The following is a 21,406-nucleotide window of genomic DNA, read 5'->3' on the forward strand; positions in this document are numbered from 1 at the left end:
CCTGTCCTGGAACTAGCTCTTGTAGACCAGGCTGGCCTCGAACTCACAGAGATCTGCCTGCCTCTGCCTCCCGAGTGCTGGGATTAAAGGTGTGTGCCACCACCGCCTGGCCCTTTCAGCATTTTAAACACCTCACTCTGCCCCCCACCTTCCCAGTCCCCACCCCTCAACAGGGCAAGTCTTACCCTTTGGCCTGGACTCCCTGGAGGTCCAGGTGGGCCTGTTTGTCCAGGAAGACCAGGAGGACCCTAGAAAGGAAAGGAAGAACTTTATAGCAGAAGGGGTAGCTGTAACCAGAGGGCTCTATGTGGTTTACAGGGATCAGTCACTTTCAAATGTAACATTTCCTCAGGTGTGTGTGTGTGTGTGTGTGTGTGTGTGTGTGTGTGTGTGTGTGTACTCATGCATGCACAAACAAGCTACAGCACAAATGTGGAGGTCAGGGGACAACCTTGTGGGAGTTGGTTCTCTTTTTTTTCCCTGGATGACATTCAGGTCACAGGTATGTTACAGTAAACAGCTTCACGTGCTGAGCTATCTCCTGGGCCCAATGCTTGGCTTTTAATGTGGGTTCTAGGGATCAAACTTGGGTCTTTGTGTTCAAAAGTCCAGCAAGCACATTACCAACTGAGCTATCCCCCCTACTTATAATGACCTTTTAAAATAATATATTTTAATGTTCCCATATAAAGTTCATTGGTTCTGGAACCTTGTGGTTTGTACCAGTGTCCAGGGATGAGGTGTCCCTGGAGATAGAGTTTGTCTGAGACCAGGTCTTGTCGGTGGCTCCAGCTGGGTCAGAATTCGCTACATAGACCAGGCTGGCCCTGAACTTGGGGGTGACGCTCCTGTCTCTGCCTCCTGAGTCCTAGGACTATAGGTGCGAGTCACCTTGTGTGTCACCCTGCTGCATGGTTTCCAAATATTAGAGGAAAAGAGACTCCCACACTTCTGGAACCTTGGGGCCCCTTTCCTTCTCTTCCTTCTCCACCGTGGAGGCTGGAGTTGGTGACAGTTGTCATAACTACAAATGTTTCCCTTGAGCCTGCCGCTGGTTGGCACATGTGCAGAACCCAGCATGGAATTGTAGGGTTTTTCCAGGCACAGATACTGAAATTGCATAGACAGCTGCTACTCATTTTCCAAAGAGAGAGAGGGAGGGAGGGCAAGAGAGAGAGAGAGAGAGAGAGAGAGAGAGAGAGAGAGAGAGAGAGAGAGAGAGAGAGAGAGAGAGAGAGAGAGAGAGAGAGAGAAACTGTGCCCCAGAGATATTGCAAATACCATCCAGAGTTCACATTGTGCCTGTGTGAACCACTGTGTAGATGAGGAGCTGTCACCACCAATAGCCCTGACAGAGGGACACACAGTTCCCTCCCCTGTCCAGGCTTGCTGCACCCTCTGCCTGGCATGACCCAGAAGCTCAGTCCATGCCTTCTGGAGGTCAGAACTCTAGACTGTACTCTCCGTGCCCAGCCCAGTGCCTGAGGGAAAACCAGGGAGGAGTGCACGCGACTCACCATCAAGGCCAGTGTCCTGATCTCCTGAAAAAAAAAAAAAACAAACCCACAGTCCAATTAGCTGGAGGACAACAGGCTCCAGCTGCCAGCCCTCCTCTGCAATCATGTCCCTCTGAAGGCACGGGGCGGAGGAAGACCTCACAGATGGGCTCTTGGGGCTGTGCCACCCCCACACATCCCAAAGGGTTGTCATTTGGATGGGAAACATCCAGATAGGGGCTCTCAAAAGCTCAATGCTGTCCTGGGTGGACTAGACCTGCTTACTGTGGGCTGTGAGCTCTTAACTGAAGGCGAGAAGGACATAGCACCCCTTTTCTTCTTAATTCCTGCAGGGGCTTCCCCTGTTCTTTCTTTTTCTCCCAGAACCCAGAGCAGAGGCTGCCAAAGCACTTCCCTAGAGCTCAGCGGGCAGCTGACCTGTTGGCCCTGACAAAGACTCCTACACCTCCACACAGCTTCACACACTGGAGCTCTGGAACTGCCTGGTCCCGAGTAAAGACAGGGTGTGGGGGCTGCCAGTCTAGTGGGCTAAAATGTGCTAAAAACCCTTCAGCACATGGGACAGTTCTTCCACGTACTGCCACCATGAGCCAGCCATGAGTGAGTGTGCCAAGATGGGGCACCTATTTAAAAGACTCATGAACTTGAAACAGGATGAAATTGCCGGAAAACTGTGTTTCAGAGAGGGAGTGGCAGCTCCTACCAGGTGAAGGGGGTACCCACAAGCCATGAGCCCCCAGAGCACTGAGGGGTGGCATTTTATGGGAAGAAGGGGACTCCCAATGGCCCTTTGCTTGCCCAGAGCCAAGTTTGACCAGCTGGACTAAGATCTCCACTAGGACTTGGAGACCGCCAGCCTCTACAGAGGAGCCCACTCACCTGAAGCGCCTCGTTGATGTTTCCATTGTAATCCACCATCTCTCCCTTCCCGGGTTCACCCTTGGCGCCCTAGAAGGCAGAGGAGAGCTCAGTCAGAGCCTGGGACAGGAGGGGCCTGAGAGCCTGCAGCCTATGGTGGCGGTCCCTGTAGCTGCCTGGACACGGGGTGGCACAGAGCATCCGGGGCTGTTTGCCAAGGTGCTCAAGGCCTTGTGGAAGAAACGAGCAGTGTGTGTTTGAGCTTAAACTACACAGGCTCAGAGATGGATGAGTCTAGCCACCATGGCTAAGCAGACCTCCTTCCTAGGGACAGCGCACCGTTCCCTTCCCACCTCTCCACAAGCTCAGGGCCAAGTCCCTTCGTGCTACAACTCCAGGTAGACGGACATACCTTGGGGCCAGCTGGTCCCTGCACCCCAGCTGCTCCTGGCTGCCCCTGTGGCAGACAAATGAGTGAGATGGTTGATAGGCTGAACGTGTGAGCATTGATGTCCTCAAGTGAGCTACACTTCAGGGGTCACGGAAGGGCCAGGCAGACCATTCATCTTGGCTCAAGCCAACCGGACAAACCTCCCTGTATGCTTCAGTGCGGGCTCTGCAACCTTCCAGAAACATCCCTAACATTGCCTGCACTTTCTTCCTCTGAGTTTGAGTTACCTGGGGTCCTTTTGCACTTAATGATATCCCTTTTTTCCTGTCCTGTGTTGTTAGAGATTCTCCTCTGTCCCTTTGGCCTCCTCTCCCCAGTTCCCTAAAGCAGTCACAACCTTGGTGGTGGGTTTCTAGCCTTTGCTTCCTGACTTCCATTCTGCACTGGTTGCAGGGGCTCATTTTTTTGGTGCCCAGTGATGGCCTCAATGAGCCCATGCAATCCTTTTAGGGACCACTCTCCCTGGGAGAGAGGGAACCACAGGGCGAAACACGGAGTCCAGGGATACCACAGCTAGAGGGATACTGATGTCCTAGGGTGGGCCAGGGGCTGGGAGCTGTTCCTAATGGAAATAGGACCAAGTGACATGGAATAGAGGGGTGTCAAGTGAAGGGCAAATCACACATCCAGTTTTCCCGTGACCTTTGAAGGCAAAACACAAAGTCAAAGACAAAGAGAACTTGAATGCTTTGTCAACTCAGCTCAGATGACCCTGCCACTGGCCCTCTGAGGATCTGTCTCTGTGTCCTCCCACCTCAGCATTTTGGTTATCATGGGCCTGTGAAAGAGGCAGGGAGAACTGGAGAGGAAGGAGTTCCCATCTAGATCTGTGGCTTGGGAAGCTACTATAAGCCAGGGTTCAGACGCGTTCCTTAGCTGAAGTGTCCCATTCTCCAGGCAGGCTTTTGCACACCCATTGTCTCAGCAGATGCTTCTCTGAGGTTCCAGTCACAATATGGAATCAGGAACCATTGCTGGCTAGCCCAGGGTCAGCACTGGGGTCAAGTTAGACTAGGGATGGTTGGTTTCCTGAGTTGTGTGTGAACACCCCTAGCCATCCTCATCATGTTGTTCCTGACTGTGGGGGACTCTACCTTGTCTCCTTGCTGTCCTGGGGGTCCAGCCTGGCCATCCACACCAGCTTCTCCCTGGGAAGCAGAGAAAGGAGGTGAGGACACACTGGGCAGCCAGGTCAGATACTGGAGAACCAGAGGTCTGCTGGAAAGACACACTGTACCAGGTCCTGCCTGCCTGGGCAGCAGAAGGGGACATGGAGGCCTTGGGAATCAGGGTAGAGATCCCCGTGAGTTCAGGATGGGCGGTGTCAGGAGAGGCATGAAGGCAGAGGCCACTCTAGTACTTCTTTTAGTGGCCCTGGAAAGTGGACCAGAGTTTGGGGACACAGCTTTCTAACTCTCCTCCCTTATATCAGAAGAGATAGACATGGTGTCCAGGCATCCTCAAGTCCCCATTGAGACCCAAACTGTGACAACCTCATGACCTATGACCCTAGGTCAGAGAGCATGGGGTGGTGGTGCCACCTCTGGCAAAGTCACAGCTCCTGCTGAGTTAGGCTGGAACTGTTTCTCTAGGATGCTGAGAAGGCAGCAACCACACGGCTTAACACCTTGCCCTCCTGGTTCTATCTACCTGCTCCTCTTTGGGGCTCCACATCTCTATTGACACAGATGCCAGCAATGACTCACCTTTGGCCCAGGGGGCCCAGGGAGCCCTGGGGGGCCAGGCTCCCCCCTGCCTCCTCCAATGGCATTGCCTGCATCACCTTTTTCTCCCTGGGGAGAGAGAGGGAGAGGGAGAGAGAGGAGGGAAGAGGGAGAGGGGGGGGAAGAGAGAGAGAGAGAGAGAGAGAGAGAGAGAGAGAGAGAGAGAGAGAGAGAGAGAGAGAGAGAGGCGCTGAGAACAGCTTCTTCAGGATGTCTGGGGAGGCAGTGCCCTACCATCTTAAGAGCACTGCTCCCCTTGTTGCGGAAGGACCTCCCGCAACATCCCCTAGCCCTTCTTGTTTTGTTTTCAAGCCAGGTTTCTCTGTGTAGCTCTGGCTGTTCTGGGACTTGCTCTGTAGACCAGGCTGGCCTCGCACTCACAGAGATAACCCGCCTCTGCCTCCCTTGTGGCTCCCCTGGCTCTTGTCTATCAGCCCCTTGGCCTCTGCTTCCTGTTGGACCTTCATCCTGACTTATTCTTTCCTAATGCTCTTCGGACGGGCAGTGGCTGACACCCCTGCTCTGTTCCCATGTGATCCTGGCTCTTAGAACTCAGGATGGAGCAGAAACCCTGGGCACAGTACACAGTTGAGTCCCCCTCTCCTAGGAGTCCCTGGAAGGGAGAGGAGAGCAGTTTGGAAGGTCAGAGCTTGGGAATTCCCCCTTGTATCCACTTTGCTGTTGCCTTTATGTCTGCCTCCTGTCCCCTCCCCTCTCCCCCCACACTGGCCCTTGTCTTTTCTGTCTGCCTTCTCTTGCCTCTAGACAGAACCCATAGGCCAGAATGTCCTTTTTGAGAAGTTTGTGTCGTGGACTAAATTGTGTTCCAGGAAAGTTTGGTGTTGAAGTCCTAACCTCTAGTACTTTAGAAAATGACCTGTTTTGGAAATTGGGTAACTGAGGATCAGTTAAGATCAAATATGAAGGTGATCACGCTGTAGGAGATAGGACCCCATTTTCCCATGACATCATAGGATGGGGAAGTCTACAGACAGACACACAGACACAGACACACAGCTGATTCACGAAAATGGAAGTAGACAAGGTGAAGCTTCTGCAAGCTGAGGGGTCATGAAAACTGTCCTAAATCACTGGAGAGCAAAAGGCTCAAGAACGTACTCCCTGCCCCCCCCCCTGCCCTTGGGCTTCTGCCTCCAGGGCTGAGAGGCCGGAAGTTCTGCTATTGATTCATTTGGTCTGTGGATCATTGATTCATGAGTCCCTGCTTCAGCTCTGTTCAGTGTTAAAGAACTCAGCTATCTGTCCCCATGGCACAAATTGCCGAGTCCTGTAGGGCTACTGGAATCCAAGCCTCATTTCAGAGATGGAGCCAGTCTGCCCCCTGAGACAGGTGACTTAGGATGGCCCCTTACTGAGCTAACGGCAGAGCCAGTCTCCTCCAGGTCTCGCGTGGCCCACCTCTTAGGGTACCGTCTTCACTTTGCCTCCACAGTGTCTGTATGATCCAGCACAGTGCTGTAACAAAACACTGTTCCTGGGTGGCTGAAATAGCCGAGGGCTAATCTCTTATCATGGCCAACTGCCATCTGGGTGCCTGTGCAAGGGAGAAGGGACAGGGCTCTCCTGGCTCATAGATGGCTGTCTTCTGTCTGTTCTCACTTGGCAAAGAGGAAGACTATCTTCTTCTGATAAGTCCACCAGGGCCATCAGGTTAGGGTCCCACCCTTGTGACCTCATTTAACCTTTATTATCCCCTAAAAGCCCTATCTTCTAGTACAGACACCTTGGGGCTCTGAGCTTTAGCATATGAATTTTGGGGGGCATAATTCACTCCAGAGCAGTTCCCAATGGAAAGGTCACCCCACCCCCAACAATCAGCAGGGAGTTGATTCAGGTTGGCATTAGAATTCTTGTCTCAACAGTGCAGAGTGTGGTAATGCCATTCCTGTATACAAGAACATGATCTGGGGGACTTTGGGGCAAAGTGGGGAAAAGGAAGGCCTGACTAGCTCCCCACTGCCCAGCCTTGTCTGGGCTGCCCCTGGGGCGGGTTTTTGCCTGCACTCCCAATAGCTAGAGCAAAAGACACATGTCCTATCTACAGAAAAGCCTGGCAACAAGATGACGAGGTACGGTCTTTGTTCCCTGGCCTTTCGCTGGTAGCCAAGGACTTCTGGAAGGGTTTGTGTCCCCAGGTTGGCTGGTCCATGCTACACCCCTTTCTTCCACACCACGTCTACCCAGCACAGTAGCTACAGGGTGGAGCCCCTGGGGCCGGTGTCCCCTGAGGCATTCTGTCCTACCCTCTTTGCCGTCTTTCCCAGCACACCTGGGGCCCTAGCTTCCTTGCATCTTTCTGTGATAAGAGAAAGCCATCGATAAAAGGTCATGGTGGTGAGGGGAGGATGGGGTGGAATCAGAGACCAGGGTTTCCAGACAACTATCCCCAGGTTCCCTGTAAACAAGAGGTGTTCAGATAAATATATGGGGACTGCATACTGTATTGGCTTTTCAGGATTTCCCAGAGCACATTAAGCAGCCCCCCCCCCCCCGGCCTCCTGATTGCCAGATAAGCACACATCCACTATTCCTAGCCCTCTTTTATCCTTCCCTTGACCAAAAGTCTTACCAAGTTGAGTGTGCTTAATTTGAGTTTGGGACCTTCCTGCCTCAGCCTCCCATGGAGGCAAGATTCGAGGCCTGTACACCTGGCCTGACTCCACAGAAGACTTTTTTTTAAAATATTTATTTATTTATTTATTATATATACAATATTCTGTCTGTGTGTATGCCTGCAGGCCAGAAGAGGGCACCAGACCCCATTATAGATGGTTGTGAGCCACCATGTGGTTGCTGGGAATTGAACTCAGGACCTCTGGAAGAGCAGGCAATGCTCTTAACCTCTGAGCCATCTCTCCAGCCACACAGAAGACTTTTTAACACAATGATTTTCAAGTTCGTTTGCCATTTCTGTCATGCTACATCTGCTGTTGTTCTAGATAAAATGAGGCACCAGGTGAAGTGCAGGGGACAGCATATCACGGCCTCCCCGCCCTTCCCCTTCCCCCATGCATGCAGGGAAAGCCCTGCCTGCATGCATAGCTGCCATGCATGCATGCAGGGCTAGGAAAGAGGAGATTCCTTGCAGTCTGCTCACATACACCCTGGCTGGGCCTCAGGGGGCCAGAAGCAGATTGGTGGTCCCTGCCAGCCTCACTCCACAGTCAATCTCCTTTTTCTATGCCCCGCAGGATTCCCTTTTCATCAGTACCTTGGCTCCTGGAGTCCCAGGCTCGCCCTGTGTGGAAACAAAGAAGACTTAGTGAAGAGAGAGAGTGGGGGGGGGGGGGGACAAGGGCTCTCTGCTTGGAGGGAGGGGTACTTCCTCTGCTCAGGCCAAACTCCAGGATAAAAGCCTTCTGGGAGGCTGCTTCCGGGGTCTCAACCTTCCTAATGCTTCATCCCTTTAATGCAGTTCTTTACGTTGTGATGACCCCCAACCATAAAGTTATTTTTGTTGCTACTTCACAACTGTAATTTTGCTACTGTTATGAATCATAATGTTTATCTCTGTTTCCGGATGGTCTTAGGCGACCCCTGTGAAAGGGTCAAATGGCTCACAAAGGGGCTATGGTCCACAGGTTGAGAATTGCCCAAGAACACACAGTCAATAAGACAAAACAACAGTCAACTAAAGAATCTTCACCAACCCCACATCAAACATTGGACTGATCTCTGAAATATATAAAGAACTCAAAAAACTAGACAACAAAATACCAAATAATTCAACTGAAAAATGGAGTACAGATCTAAACAGAGAATTCTCAACAGAAGAATATCAAATGGCCAAAAGACACTTAAGAAAACACTCAGCATCCTTAGCTATCAGGGGAATGCAAATCAAAATGACTCTGAGATACCATCTTACACTAGTCAGAATGGCTAAGATCAGAAACACAGACACAGAATGAGAGAATACTCCTCCATTGCTGGTGGGTATGCAACCTTGTACAGTCACTTTGAAAATCAGTATGGCGGTTTCTCAGAAAATTGGAATCAATCTACCTCAAGATCCAGCAATACCACTCTTGGGCATATACCCAAAGGATGCACACTCATACCACAAGGCTATCTGATCAGCTATGTTCACAGCAGCATTGTTTGCAATAGTAAAACCTGGAAATAACCTAGATGCCCCTCAACCGAAGAATGGGTAAAGAAAATGTGGTACATTTACACAATGGAGTACTACACAGTGGTAAAAAAACGACATCTTGAAATTTGCAGGTAAACAGAAGGAACTAGAAAAAAAAAATCATCCTGAGTGAGGTAACCCAGATCAAGAAAGACAAACACGGTATGTACTCAGTCATAAGTGGATATTAGATATAAAGCAAAGGATAACCAGCCTATCGTCCATGACCCCAGAGAAGCTAGGTAACAAGAATTCTAAGAGAGACATACATGGATCCCCTTGGTAAGGGGAAATAGACAAGAACTCCTGAGAAAATTGTGGGTGTCTTTGGAGGGGGGAAGGGAGGGCAGAAGGGGAGGGGAAGAGGAGAAGGGAAGAGGGAAGAGAAGTTGAGGGAATGGGATGGCAGAGATGGGGGAGGACAGAGAGGGAGAGAAAGGAAAGAGATATCATGACTGAGGGAGCCATTATGGGGCTAGCAAGAAACCTGGTACTAGGGAAATTCCCAGGAATCAACAAGGATGACCCCAGCTAAAACCCTAAGCAACAGTGGAGAGGGTACCTGAACTGGCCTTCCCCTATAACCAGATTGATAACTACCTTAATTGTCGTCATAGAAACTTCCTCCATCAACTGATGGAAGCAGATGCAGAGATCCACAGTTAGCACTGGGCTGAGCTCCCAGAGTCCAGTCAAAGAGAGGGCAGAGTGATCAAGACCATGATGGGGACACCCACAGAAACAAGTGACCCGAGGAAATGGTAGCTCACCGACTCCAGACTGAGTGAGGGAACCAGCATAGGATGAAACTAGGCACTTTGAATGTGGGTGACAGTTATGTGGCTGGGGCAGTCTGTAGAGCCACTGGCAGTGGGACCAGGATTTATCCCTAGTGCTTGAACTGGCTTTTTGAAGCATCTTCGGAGAGACTCCTTTCCTTGATCCTGCCTCAAAGTGAGTGCTAGACTTTGTTGACTCCCCATGGGAAGCCTTATCCTCTCTGAGGAATAGATGGGGGTGGGTGGAAAGTGGGGGAGTGGGAGTGGGGAGGGAGAGGGAACTGGGGTTGGTACATAAAATGAGAAAAGGTTGTTTTAAAAACAAAAAAAAAAGAAAAAAGAAAAAAAGAGAGAACTGCCACCCTAGAAGGATGGGCAGGTTAGGAGCATCCCAGGAAGAAGGGTGGTAATGGTGACCCTGATGAGCAGAGCTGCTGCAAAGATCAAGATTGGGTACCATTGGGCATCCCCATGGTACCCACTGGCTTAGTAAAGGGTTCAGGGAAAAGATATTGGCTCTTTTGTAGACTTTGGAAGCCGGTGGAAGCTGGTTCTGAGTTTGGGAAAGACCTGGCTTCTCTCAGTGGCAGGCAAAGGAGGCCCTGAATGGAGGCTGGAGACCTGGCTGAAACCTCTGTTCTCCCCTGGGTCCCACTGCCATGCCGCTGAGCCCCTATGCCCCAGCTCTGTGGTCTCATGATACTCTGCCCCTAATACATAGAGCAACAGTGTCTACCAACCTTCATCCCTGCCACGGCAATCCCAGGAGCCCCCTGGTAGAGAAAAAAAAAAAATAAGCATGAGGTTCTCTGAGTTCAGAGGCAGCTAGCCAAGCAGCTCCGCCTGGCCTTCCATGCTGACTGACAACCAGCAATGCCCGAATGTGGGAGAATGTGACATACTGAGCTTGGCACCCCAAAAGCACACTTGAGGATGGGAATATGGGCTGTCCATCTGCCGAACTACCGGGACTTCACTGGAATGTACAGTGGGGACAGAGAAGCTTGGGCTAGGTCCCTGTGGCCAAAGGGTGGAGACTATCAGGCCACTCCATAGGAAGGCACTGGTTTCGCCAAAGTAGAGTACACTCTTCTGTATAAGTGGGGCTACTGCCACTCACAGCTCTCAAGACCTCGGCCCTCAAGAACCGGGAGCAACCCCACTCCTTCCTTTCTGTGTTGTGTATGTGTGTATCCACATGTGTTTGTAGGGATATACCCCCATGTAAACACATGTGGAGGCCAGCGGTTAATGCCAGGTTCTTCCTCTACTGCTCTCTACCTTAGTTTTTGAGGCAGGCTCTCTCACTGAACCTGGTGCTCACTGGTTGTCTAGACTGGTTGGTCAGCAAGCTCACAGGACCCCCGTTCCCTCTTCCCAGTGCGTTATAGGCATGCACCACTCCATTTATGTGCAGTTGTACAGGCTGGTCCTGAACTCCTGATCCTCCTATCTCCACCTCCGAAGTGCTGGATCACGTGCGTGTACCACCACACCTGGTTTGCGAAATTCATTTTCATATTTCCCCAAGGCCACATACTTTGAGGTGACAATGTTGTTTAAAGTTCCATTTAGAAAAGCCCAAGAGGGATTGGAGAGATGGCTCAGAGGTTTAGTGCACTGGCTGCTCTTCCAGAGGTCCTAAGTTCAATTCCCAGCAAACACACGGTGGCTCACAACCATCTGTAATGAGATCTGGTACCCTCTTCTGGTGTGCAGATAGAACACTGCATACATCATCATCATGCCCAAGAGGAGGACGTTGGGATTCTTGTTTTCTTTGGATCTCAGGACCATACTAGAACTGATAGCTGAGGAGGGTTTTTATGATCCAGAAAGCCCAGGAGGCAACCAGAGCCACATCATTTTAGCCTCACTTCATGTTAGGAAAGACAGATATACAAAGGGGCGTGGTTGAGGGAGGGCTGACCCCATTTTCCCAACAGGTTGTGAGAAGGAAGGATCCAAGAAGTTTTGGAGAGGAATATGCACAAGGAGGGATGGGTACCTTGACTCCATGCTTGCCGGGCATTCCTGGCATGCCCCGTTCTCCCTGGAAAGAGAAACCACGAGAAAAGGATCAGACTCAGCATTATGGCCCACAAGCTTGAGCATCCAACCCCCATGGGTCAGGGGACCCTGCCATGGCAGCAACCACATGGGCCACTTCCCCCAGTTCCGTGACATCATCTTGCAGGAAGACTTGAGTCATATGTGTAGAGGAGGGAGATGAAGAGGAGGATGGGGGTAACAAGCGCTGCGCGCGCGCGCGCGCGCACACACACACACACACACACACACACACACACAAAACCTAGCCAGGGAGATGCCCTTGAACTAGATCTGCAGCTGAGGATGCTTCTGCCTCAACAATGCTGGGCCTGGAGTCAGCCTGTGGCAAGAGCAGCCATGTGACTACTTACCTTCCACAGACCTTTTCATCCCCAGCAGGTTTGCTAACATGATGCCCACTGCTGGGTCAGACATGTGCTTCTCTCTACTTTTACCCAGGGCCTCCTCGCTCTTGGGGCTTGTGAGTTATCGTTCACTTTTCCAGGACCCTGTCTGATACTGCCTGGCCACACACAAGCTGCAGCTTTTCTGAGGTTCGTGGGCAGAGCTCTGCCATCTCAGCTCTGTCCCTCTTTACTTTCAAGGTCTTCCTCTCTCCCGCAACCATCAGGTCTACAGGAGCTGGGGAGCTGGAGGCACCAGGAAGGCACTCACACCATCATGAAATGGGTCAGGAGATGACAGCCACTGACAAAGGGGGGGGGCAAGAAAAGGGGAGTCAAGACTTCAATCCAACTGCCTAAGGGACAGCTCTTTTCTCACGCTCTGAACCCCACACGGCACCCCAGTATGAAGATGCAGCAGGCTCTGCCAGCCTGCTGTTGCCTGCCTCAGTGGTGCTGACAGTGATGCCAGGGAAGGGAAGGCCAAAGCCCAGACACGGACTCCTACTGGGGCTCCGCCTGGCCTGTACTGGTTTATCTGCTCAGACTCTCACAGGACTGCTCCTGCCCTCCCTTCTCTAACAGAGGCGAGAGAGACTTCCACTCTTCCTCCACGCCGGGCCCTCCCTAATGGTGTCTCCTCCCCCAGCACATGAGCTAGATAACGAGGCTTCCAACTTCCTGGTCTCCGCTGCCCACAGATAAAAGGCACGGGGGCTCCTGGGCTCCTGAGCCCAGTACTCTGAAGTCTGTGTCCATCCTTGTTTCTTGGTGAAGATAAACCACTGTGATCCTGAAAGTACCATCCACTTACATGGCTTCACGACTCTCTGCTGCTTCCTCAGTTCAAAGGCGTATTTAGGACTCTGTGAGACCCCTTTACTGTCCCCATGCCCCAGTTCTGGGTCCTCACATTGTATCCCCAACCCCTAACACTGGACTGAACCCAGAGCTTCACGTACGCTAGGCAATCGTTTTACTGTTAAACTCTATTCCCATGAGATGTCTTTACCTTTAATTTTGAGACACGGCCTCACTAAGCTGTGCAGGCTGGCCTTGAGTTAACTCTGTCACCCAGGCAGGATTGTGAGCCTCCTGCCTCGGCCTCCTGATGATTCGGGGTCACAGACTAGTGTCACCACGCAAAGCTTGCTGTGCACTCGACATCTGTACACACATTCCTGCCCATCTGGGACAGACACTACAATGCGTTCATCCTTTTCCAGCCAAGCGCCTGAGTTCTACAGAAACCCCCAACCTTTATGTCCAAACACCAAAAAAATCCTCTTCTACCCTGACCTGCTCAGGGTACCCGAGGGGTCCACACGGGCAAGTCTGCTCTGTGGCCAGCAGAGGGTGCAGGAGGACCTTCTCTGAACTTTGCCATCTTGGCCACAGTGGTCTTAAAGACTTCTCAGGGTCCTCAGTGGCACTCATCTCTAGAGGAACAGGTCCCCTGATAAGATTCCAATGGACTCCACCCCTCTGACTTAGCTAGGAGGTATCCCTAGTCCAGTGGTTCTTAACATGTGGGTGGCAACACACTTTGGGGGTTGGGTATCAGATCTTTACATTGTGATTCATAACAGTAACAAAATTATAGTTACAAAGTAGCAACAAAGTAATTTTATGGCTGGGGGTCACAACATGAGGAACTGTATTAGAGGGTCGTAGCATTAGGAAGGTTGAAAATCACTGCCCTAGATAGAGTCCCTTTGTGTGTGCAGGGATGTTGGAGGGCTGTCACCTTGGGAAGCTGCTCAGAAGCTCCTGTTTGGTTTACTCCCGAGCTTTCTGCAAGGTCTCTGAGATCCTTCCCACCTCCCGTGTGTGACGCTGGTCTAGGTGTCAGCGTGACTGTTTTTCTCTCCGAGTCCACGCTTCTTTTTTGCACAGTGAGATCTATTCCCTCCCCCCAGTTCTGCCCCCAGCCCCACCCTGGCTGCTTGCATGGTTCTGGGGAGGGAGATCAGTTAGAGCCGGGGAGGAAAGGTCTGGTCCACGGTTCCAGAAAAAGGCGTCTTAGCTTTGGATAAAAATACAAGTCTAGAAGGGGGTCTTGGTGGGGTTCCACTGTCCCCTCTTGTGCCTCCAGGATGGCCAAGGATGCTTCTACTGGGGAGAAACAGCCTGGAGCTGGAGGGCAGCTGAGAAGCCACCCACATGGGCTAACCCAGATTGTCCTTAGCTCAGCTGGCTTGACACTGCAAAGGCAAGCCTGTGCACACAAAAGAACCAGCCATCCTTACTTCCTTCTCAGGAGCGGTCCTCTGTAGGGTGGCTGAGCTCCCTCTTCCTCACCCCCAGCCCCCCTTGGTTGATCTTGGTCTCAGGGCCTCAGGACTTCCCTCCCTCCTGCCCTTTTTGCTGGGCAGGAAGCAGGGGCGCCAGGCTGACCCCACACCCGGGGCTCTCTTCATGCATTAGCTTCGCTGCTCAGCTCCAGCCTAGGGGCTTGCCCTGTCTGACCTCTGGATAGGCCAGAGAGCATTGCTTCCTGGCTGGGGGCGAGGCACCCTTCAGGATCCAAGACGCTGCTCCGGAGGGGGAAGTGGGGGCTGGCGTGGCCATGGCTGAAGGACAGCGACACACTTTGAAGCCATGGCATGCCTTTGTGAGATTTAGGGCCTCCTTTTCTATTGCCCTCTTGAGTTTTTTCAGTTCCAAAGGCACAGGTGGAACTGTGCTCGGCTTGGCTCTGCTGGCTCAGTGCTGTGCTTGGCTTTGTGGCTTGTGTCTCACAGCTGTCCAAGCCTATGGTTTTGATTGCTCTCTTTTTTTCCAGTAGGGATCCCAGAGACTCCCTGGTGGTGGTGGGGCTCTCCATCCTGTTGCTGGGCAAGTGGATGCTCCAAGTGCCCCAAAGGGTCTTGGCTCCACTGCCCAGCATGCGATGACTGTGACTCCCAGGCAGCCAGTCACCTTTGGAGGACGCTGGCTCTTTAACAGGGTGCCAAAAAACAATGGGTGGAAGCTGCATGTGGGGAGGGGGAAACTGCAGTCATTGTGGTTCAAGAGACACATGGTTAGGGCCACACTAAGTGATCTTGAAGGCCTGTCCCAACTCCTAGGAGCCCCCTCACGTGTCCCCACCCCCAGAATAAACAGGTTCTCTGTCCTTTGAAGTTTCTAGGAAGAAGGACCCATCCTCTCCAGAGATGACAGGATGGCACAAGCTTGACCAATGGGTGTGGCCTCCTAATTGATGATTTATTGTTTGTTGAACGAGCTGCACAGGGACTTGGCAAGAAGTCTGTCTGGAATAGGGGTGGGGCTTCAATGTCAGCTCTGCAGCCAAGCAAAGGGCCGGCAGGCAAGGGAGATGAATGGCTTTCCCTAACTCGGGGCCAGGGCTCTCTTACAAGGGGCCAGTGACATGGCATCTTTGTTCTCTGCAGGGGATGGGAGATTGTCTGGCGAGTGGGCTGGGAAAGCTGGGGAGCCCCTAGATTGAAAAAGCTGGAGAGATGAGGGTAGGAGACCTAATACTTTTCCTGGAAAAAGGTGACTGAGTTCCCACTTCCCCAGCTTCCCTGCCCAGAAGCAAGGACCCAAGGAACCATGGAAATCCCAGGTCCTCCGGTAATTAGGGCTGGCAGGGAGTGATCCAGGGAATTCCTGGGTCGGGTGCCCCACTGAAGGCTTGGGGCTTTGGAAGGATGGCTGGCTTGTAATTGCAATTTGAAATCGGTTGGTTGTGTAGTCAGTTCTAATTAATCTGTGGACTTTGGAGGGCAGAGCAGAGCCCAGAGGTCATGGAGTGGGGGCTGGGGCTGTCCCGTCCCCTTGAGGCCCATGTCTCCCTGTTCTTATCTGCACCCATTTCAAGAGTCTGGATGTCCTCACTGGGACTTCCCAACATTGACAGAAAATGCTATGTACCCTCTGCTGCCTGGAAATGCCACAGGGAGCTTGGGTCACTTAAACCCTCTGTGAGCCAGAGGGCCACAGGGATCATTCGGGAGTAGTGGCGGTTTGATAAGAGCTGGTTTAGAAGCAAGCATCAGCTCAGCTATCTAGGGTCACTCCACTGGTCAGAGCACACTCTCAGTTCATCTAAACAAGGCACCCATGTGCCTACACCTTCTGTGCTGCAAGATCTGAACCCAGCCAAGCTCTTGGTCTCCACAAAGAGGATATCTCAGCTGCCACCTCATGTCCTTCCTGGGAAGATGAGGGAGAAAGCCTTTCAGAACACTAATTTCCCTTGGAGACCCTAACACGCGGGTAGCAAAGTCATTCAGAGTAGTAAGGTTTTGGATTTAGACAGATCAGGTGTTACCACCTCCCAACTGTAGGCTAGAGGGAGGCAGACTCTGTGATCCATGTTTTGCTAGAGATTATCAAAAAAATCTGACTTTCAGAGGTGGATTTAACAGAGACAGCACAATGGTGCACGGGGGCTGGGGATGAGGCTCAGTTGGTAGAATGCTTGCACAAAACCCTAGGCTCAATCTCCGGCATCCCACTAAGCCAGGCGTGGGGCAGCACAGCTATAAAACCCCAGCACTCGGGAAGTCAGAAGGATCAGGTGTTCAAAGTCATCCTCAGCTACCTAATGAGTTTAAGGTTAGCTCAACGAGGGGGCGGGGCAATAAAGTGATGCCTGTGGAGTGCCTGGCACCCTGCCTGGCATGGGGGAGGGGTTCAGAGAGTATTCACAACGCTGGTCATCATCCCACAGAACTAACTATCTCCTTCAGAATGTGTGTCTAGCTACAGTCCTCTACAAAGACCCATGCAGACGGTCTGGGGTGCACCAGGGGGTGAGCTCCCATCAGGTTTGTAGGCTTGTGCCCCACACTAGTCTGAACGAGAGCTGAGGTTGTGATGTGTGATGTTCGAAACACGCTTTGTATCGTGCAGCGGAGTTAAGATGGATGCTAGCCATCAACTTGGGCCAAACAGGTACCGCATGGGTGCACAACAATATATGCAATGTCTAGGCAGGAGGGTGGCCCTGGGCAGGTACAGGGCTGCACAAGGGTGCCAGTCACCCTGGGTTTTGGTCTCAAAGAGCTAGTAGTGACGTAATCCTTGCTGTCCTGGCTGAGTGGACACAGACTTGGTCCAGCCGGTAGAGAGATGGAGTTAGTGCCTTATCCTTATACTTCACAGGCTGAGAAATTAAACTCCACCTTGTGTGCCAAGCAAGTGGAGCTCATGAGGCAGGTCTGTCTGCTACACCAAGGGCTCCCCTTCTCCCATAGAGACCTTGATGGGGTGGGTGCGTATCTTTCTCAGCTCCGTGTCACCATAACTGGTGGCCACGGCTCCCTTGGAGGGAGGGGGAACATCTTTCTGACATCCATGTTCACTCCTCTCCCAAATTAATTTCTCCTTCTTGCACCTTAGTGAAGCACAAAGTGGGAGGAAAGATAGAGAAGACTGATGGGTAAAGGGGGGGGGCGTCATTCAGCCTTCCTCTCCTAGAGGATCCACAGGTGCTTTCAGACAGGCTGGAGAGACCGTGCTTCTGATTCCAGCATGTTCACCGACCGTGAAACTTTAGGCAAAGTAGTAACACCTGGGGGATAATGGCCTCTCAGCCCTGGTTCTGGTGAGGTTGGAGTGAGACAGATACCATTGCACTTTGGCTGAACTAAGACACAGAGGATGGCCGCACTTGACCGAGCACGAGTGACAATTGCTCCGTGTCAGGATTGAGAGGGAAGCGAGTGTCTGTTTGGGCACAAGGACTGCCGGGGTCAGGACACCACAGTCCCAGTGTGTCTGTCTCCTCAAAGGGGACCCCTCTGCTAGTGGACCAGGAGGCACAGAGGAGTTGGCGATAGGACGAGGGCACCAGAAGAGGGAGAATGGCAGGGGTGTGGGGTGCTGAGGTTACCTGCGAGGTTGCTAGGAGGGGTGAAGGTTCAGAAAGGTAGAGGGGACAGTTACGGCCTTGACTGTTAGAAATTGTGAAAAGAGACTTCTATGGAGGAGCAGAGAGGCGTGGTCTAGCAAAGAGAGACACCATGAGGAAGTCAGCATGAGAGGCTGGGCTGAGGGGGCTCTGACTGCCCTAGACACAACTGGGGAACAAGGTGCCAAGAGGCTATGGCTCACAGAGCTCTGTAAGGCCTCCAGGAAGCCATGGCTTCCCTGAGCAAGAAGGGACTGTAACCTCAACCGCACCTGTTACCAGTCCAGGCCAGTGGTTCCAGACCTCTGGCTCTCCCCTGGCACCTGGCATGAGGAAGTATCTTGGATGCAGCTAGAACTGTTTTCTTTTTTCTTTTTCTGGAGGGTCACCATAGGACTTGTTCATGTCTAATCCCAGGAAAGCAGCAGAATCCCGTTCTGTCAGGCTAGAGTTCTCTGCCTGAGCCAGCGTCCTCTTCCCCAGGAGCTGCCCCTCCCTCAACAGAACTGCGGCATTCCTCTGCAGATGCAGGGATGCCTGGATTGACTGACCCCTGCTACCATCTGCCCTCATGGAGGATGGACATGGCTCCAGGTCCCCCAGTATCGGGACACCCTAGCCAGCAGTTGGGCTCTCTCCAGCCTCAAGACGACTGTTTCCCACATTCCGTTTTGGAGGGATTACGCTTGTTTGTGGCGGAGGTAGACACTGCTGGTCACAACAGTCCCAGACAAGGGCATAGCCGTGACCCCGGGGGCCCCTCTGACAGGCCTCCACCCCTTCACAGCTTGGAAGATCTGACCTGACTGCTAATGGGAAAACCGAGCCGTGCTGCGCCAGGAGGCAGTAAATTTTGTGAGTCTGAGTGAGTGGATGGAGGCAACCGTGGGGGCTGTAATTTCCACTTCCTGACACAATGCAAGCCTCTCAGTTTATGCAGAACTAATTAAAGAGCTCTGGTGTCTCACCGCTTCCCCCACCAGGCACCCATAAAACACCACAGCTAATGGCAGCCTCCAGAACCAGAGTGGGGCATGTACTCCTAGCTGAGTGAGTCTCTCTTTCCAAGATTCCTTCCCCCACCCATACCTTTCCTTCCCGCTGCATTTTCCCCCTTCTGGAAGGTTCTGGAGGATTCTGGAGCTTCCCAGCCAATGACTGGGAATCCTTGTTGCATCTGGTACCATGAGAAGGACCCAGACCTGATTTGAATTCTTTGACTTCTAGCTGAGACTCGGGTGAGCCTCAGTTTCCCCATGTGCTAGGTGGGAGCAAATTATAGCAGTTCCCAAGGAGTATAGGATTGGGAACAGTGCAGGCTGCATTGCAGGACAATGCTTGGCCTACTGCTGGCACTCATAAGTCCTGGCTGTCATCGAAAGTATTATACTCTTACAGTTATTATAGTAACTGCTTCCGGGCCCTGGCTCAAATAGTTTCCTTTACTAAAATACTATTTCCTTTCTGATCTGCTAAGGGATCGCAGAGGTCCATTGCAAACAGTCAGAGAGCTTTCTTGCCCCTTCAATCCATCCATCAGAAGTAGGTCTCTTCCTATGCTGCTGCAGGTAACGTAGCTGTGTGACCCATTTGAACAGAAGGTCCTTAGGAAGTGTGGTATAAGATGATGCTTCAGAGGGTGCTCATGCACTGAACCTTCCCACCTTGGAGGCTGCTCTAAGCCTACCTTGCTGTGGGGAAGCCTATCCAGCTTGATGAAAGGCACCTGGAGAGCAGAAGCCACCAGCCAGTACCACCCACAGGCCCGAATAAGGCTACCTTTACCCTCCTAGCTATCATAGGCTAAGTTTCTACTCCCGTGAACCCAGGTGGAACTGTAGAACCCCAGGTCACCAATCCACAGAAACATAAGAAATAATCATGATTTTTAAGCTAGTCAAGTTGGGATACGTTGTTACACAGCACTAGCTAGCTGATACACCCACTCATAGGCTGAGCACTTGACTGCTTTAACTCTTCCCACTTAAACTCTTTCCACCCTGCTTTCAGAGTGCTTTGTAGTAGTAGCACTTAATCGTTAGCTTCTGGTAGGGCAATATGGGTGGGAATGCTTGTCCATCTGGCCTGAGAACTGCTCTCAAGCAGGGCTGGGTCTGTTTACACCCCCTTCTAGGCTCAGCACGGAGCTTGTGTTAGAGGGGCCCAGTATTCTGGCTCATCCAGTCCAGATACCAGATATAGCCAGCCAGGCCAATAAGAGAGACACTCCCTTACTTGGGGATGGATTGGACTGCCAGCCCACCAAGGACCTGTCCCATCGGTTCTGAGTATTCAGACAATCTTATAAACAAGGAGGCACATATGGCTGGCACAGGTGTGAGCATATGCTCTTACCTTCCCAGCCCTGGCTGTGTGCATCCCTGTAATGAGGCCCCTCTTGGGTTCCCCACAGAAGAGGTAGCGTCTTCCCTCCCCCTCTTGCTTACCTTGCGGCCATGGTAACCCTGGATCCCTGGATCTCCCTGGGGAAGAAAAAAAAAAGCCAAATGTTTTTTCATACCAGACCAGTTGGTACTCTCTGCTACACAACGCCACCTTCTGCCTCCCCATGACCCCCCTGGGAGGTCCCCCCAAGGTCCCCAGAGACGGTTCTGATGGCTGAAAGGTGCCGCAAGGGGTCAGCTGTTGGGACACCCGGGACATCCCGTTTTTGGTTCTCCCAATGAATCTCCTTCCCAGCCCCTCCTAGCTCCCTGCATTTATGTTTGCAACGCGGTGGCCACCCTCGTTGCTTTATGCCCTCTGGTCCCCAGGGTTTCTGACTTCAAAGTGCAATTGCCTTTGCCATTGTGGGCTGCCAGGCAACATTTCACAAGGGATCAGATCACTTTGGAGATTTTTCCATATTGGACAGTTTTGGGGACACTATGACCATGTCATGACATCTGTCTGCCTTGTGTTTTCTACTAGAACACAAACTCCCAGGCAGTCAAGATTGTGCTTTTCTTTTTTTTAATTCTTTAGAAAACAAAAACATCCTTATTTATTTATTTATTTATTTATTTATTTATTTATTTATTTATTTATTTATTTAAGACATGGTCCCCTGTAGCCCAGGCTGGCTCTAACTTGCTATGTAGCCACATAGAACCTCTGTTCCTTCCTGCCTCTGCTTTCTGGCTGTGGACAGAAGCATCACACTTTGGTTATGAAGCACTGGGGATTCAAACCCGGGGCCTCATGTATTCTAGGCAAACCCTTAACCACTAAACTACACCTTCAACCCCGGAGGGTACCTTCTATGCCAAAAACAGAGCTTGCTTAGCCAGCTTGAGCACCCAAGAAAGGTGTTACATATTAGGATCAAAACAGTCCAAGAAGAGGAGGAGATGTTTTAGAAACGGACCATGTTTAATCCATCACTCAGTTCCAGTCCCTTTCAGCTGGCATCCCCTACAGGGAATGCCTTCCCTAGAGCACCCATTACCACTTAGGGGAGCACTCACCTTTGCTCCAGGAGGCCCAGGTAAACCCTGTAGAAATAAGGAGAAGGTGAGTGGATTAGGTTAGTCATGTTCACAGTGGAGACTGGAGCAGAGAGCCCCAGATAGCTCCAGGCTGGAGCAGAGAGCCCCAGA

At 51.8% G+C, this 21,406-nt stretch overlaps 1 protein-coding gene across 1 annotated transcript in view; it reads right to left on the reverse strand.

Moving 5' to 3' along the window:
• Window positions 1–21,406, reverse strand: part of Col13a1 (collagen type XIII alpha 1 chain) — a 138,135-nt gene that overhangs the window by 26,116 nt on the left and 90,613 nt on the right. Inside the window, exons 17-27 of the mRNA XM_026785388.1 lie at window positions 21,275–21,301; window positions 20,255–20,290; window positions 11,494–11,538; window positions 10,226–10,258; window positions 7,783–7,809; window positions 4,533–4,619; window positions 3,921–3,974; window positions 2,788–2,832; window positions 2,397–2,465; window positions 1,518–1,541; window positions 186–248 (exon numbers count right to left, since the gene is read on the reverse strand). Coding sequence (XP_026641189.1) covers window positions 186–248; window positions 1,518–1,541; window positions 2,397–2,465; window positions 2,788–2,832; window positions 3,921–3,974; window positions 4,533–4,619; window positions 7,783–7,809; window positions 10,226–10,258; window positions 11,494–11,538; window positions 20,255–20,290; window positions 21,275–21,301 — 510 coding nt within the window. The remainder of the gene's footprint in view (window positions 1–185; window positions 249–1,517; window positions 1,542–2,396; window positions 2,466–2,787; window positions 2,833–3,920; window positions 3,975–4,532; window positions 4,620–7,782; window positions 7,810–10,225; window positions 10,259–11,493; window positions 11,539–20,254; window positions 20,291–21,274; window positions 21,302–21,406) is intronic.

The sequence above is a fragment of the Microtus ochrogaster genome, linkage group LG2 (genome assembly GCF_000317375.1).
Source record: "Microtus ochrogaster isolate Prairie Vole_2 linkage group LG2, MicOch1.0, whole genome shotgun sequence".
Lineage (NCBI taxonomy): Eukaryota > Metazoa > Chordata > Mammalia > Rodentia > Cricetidae > Microtus > Microtus ochrogaster.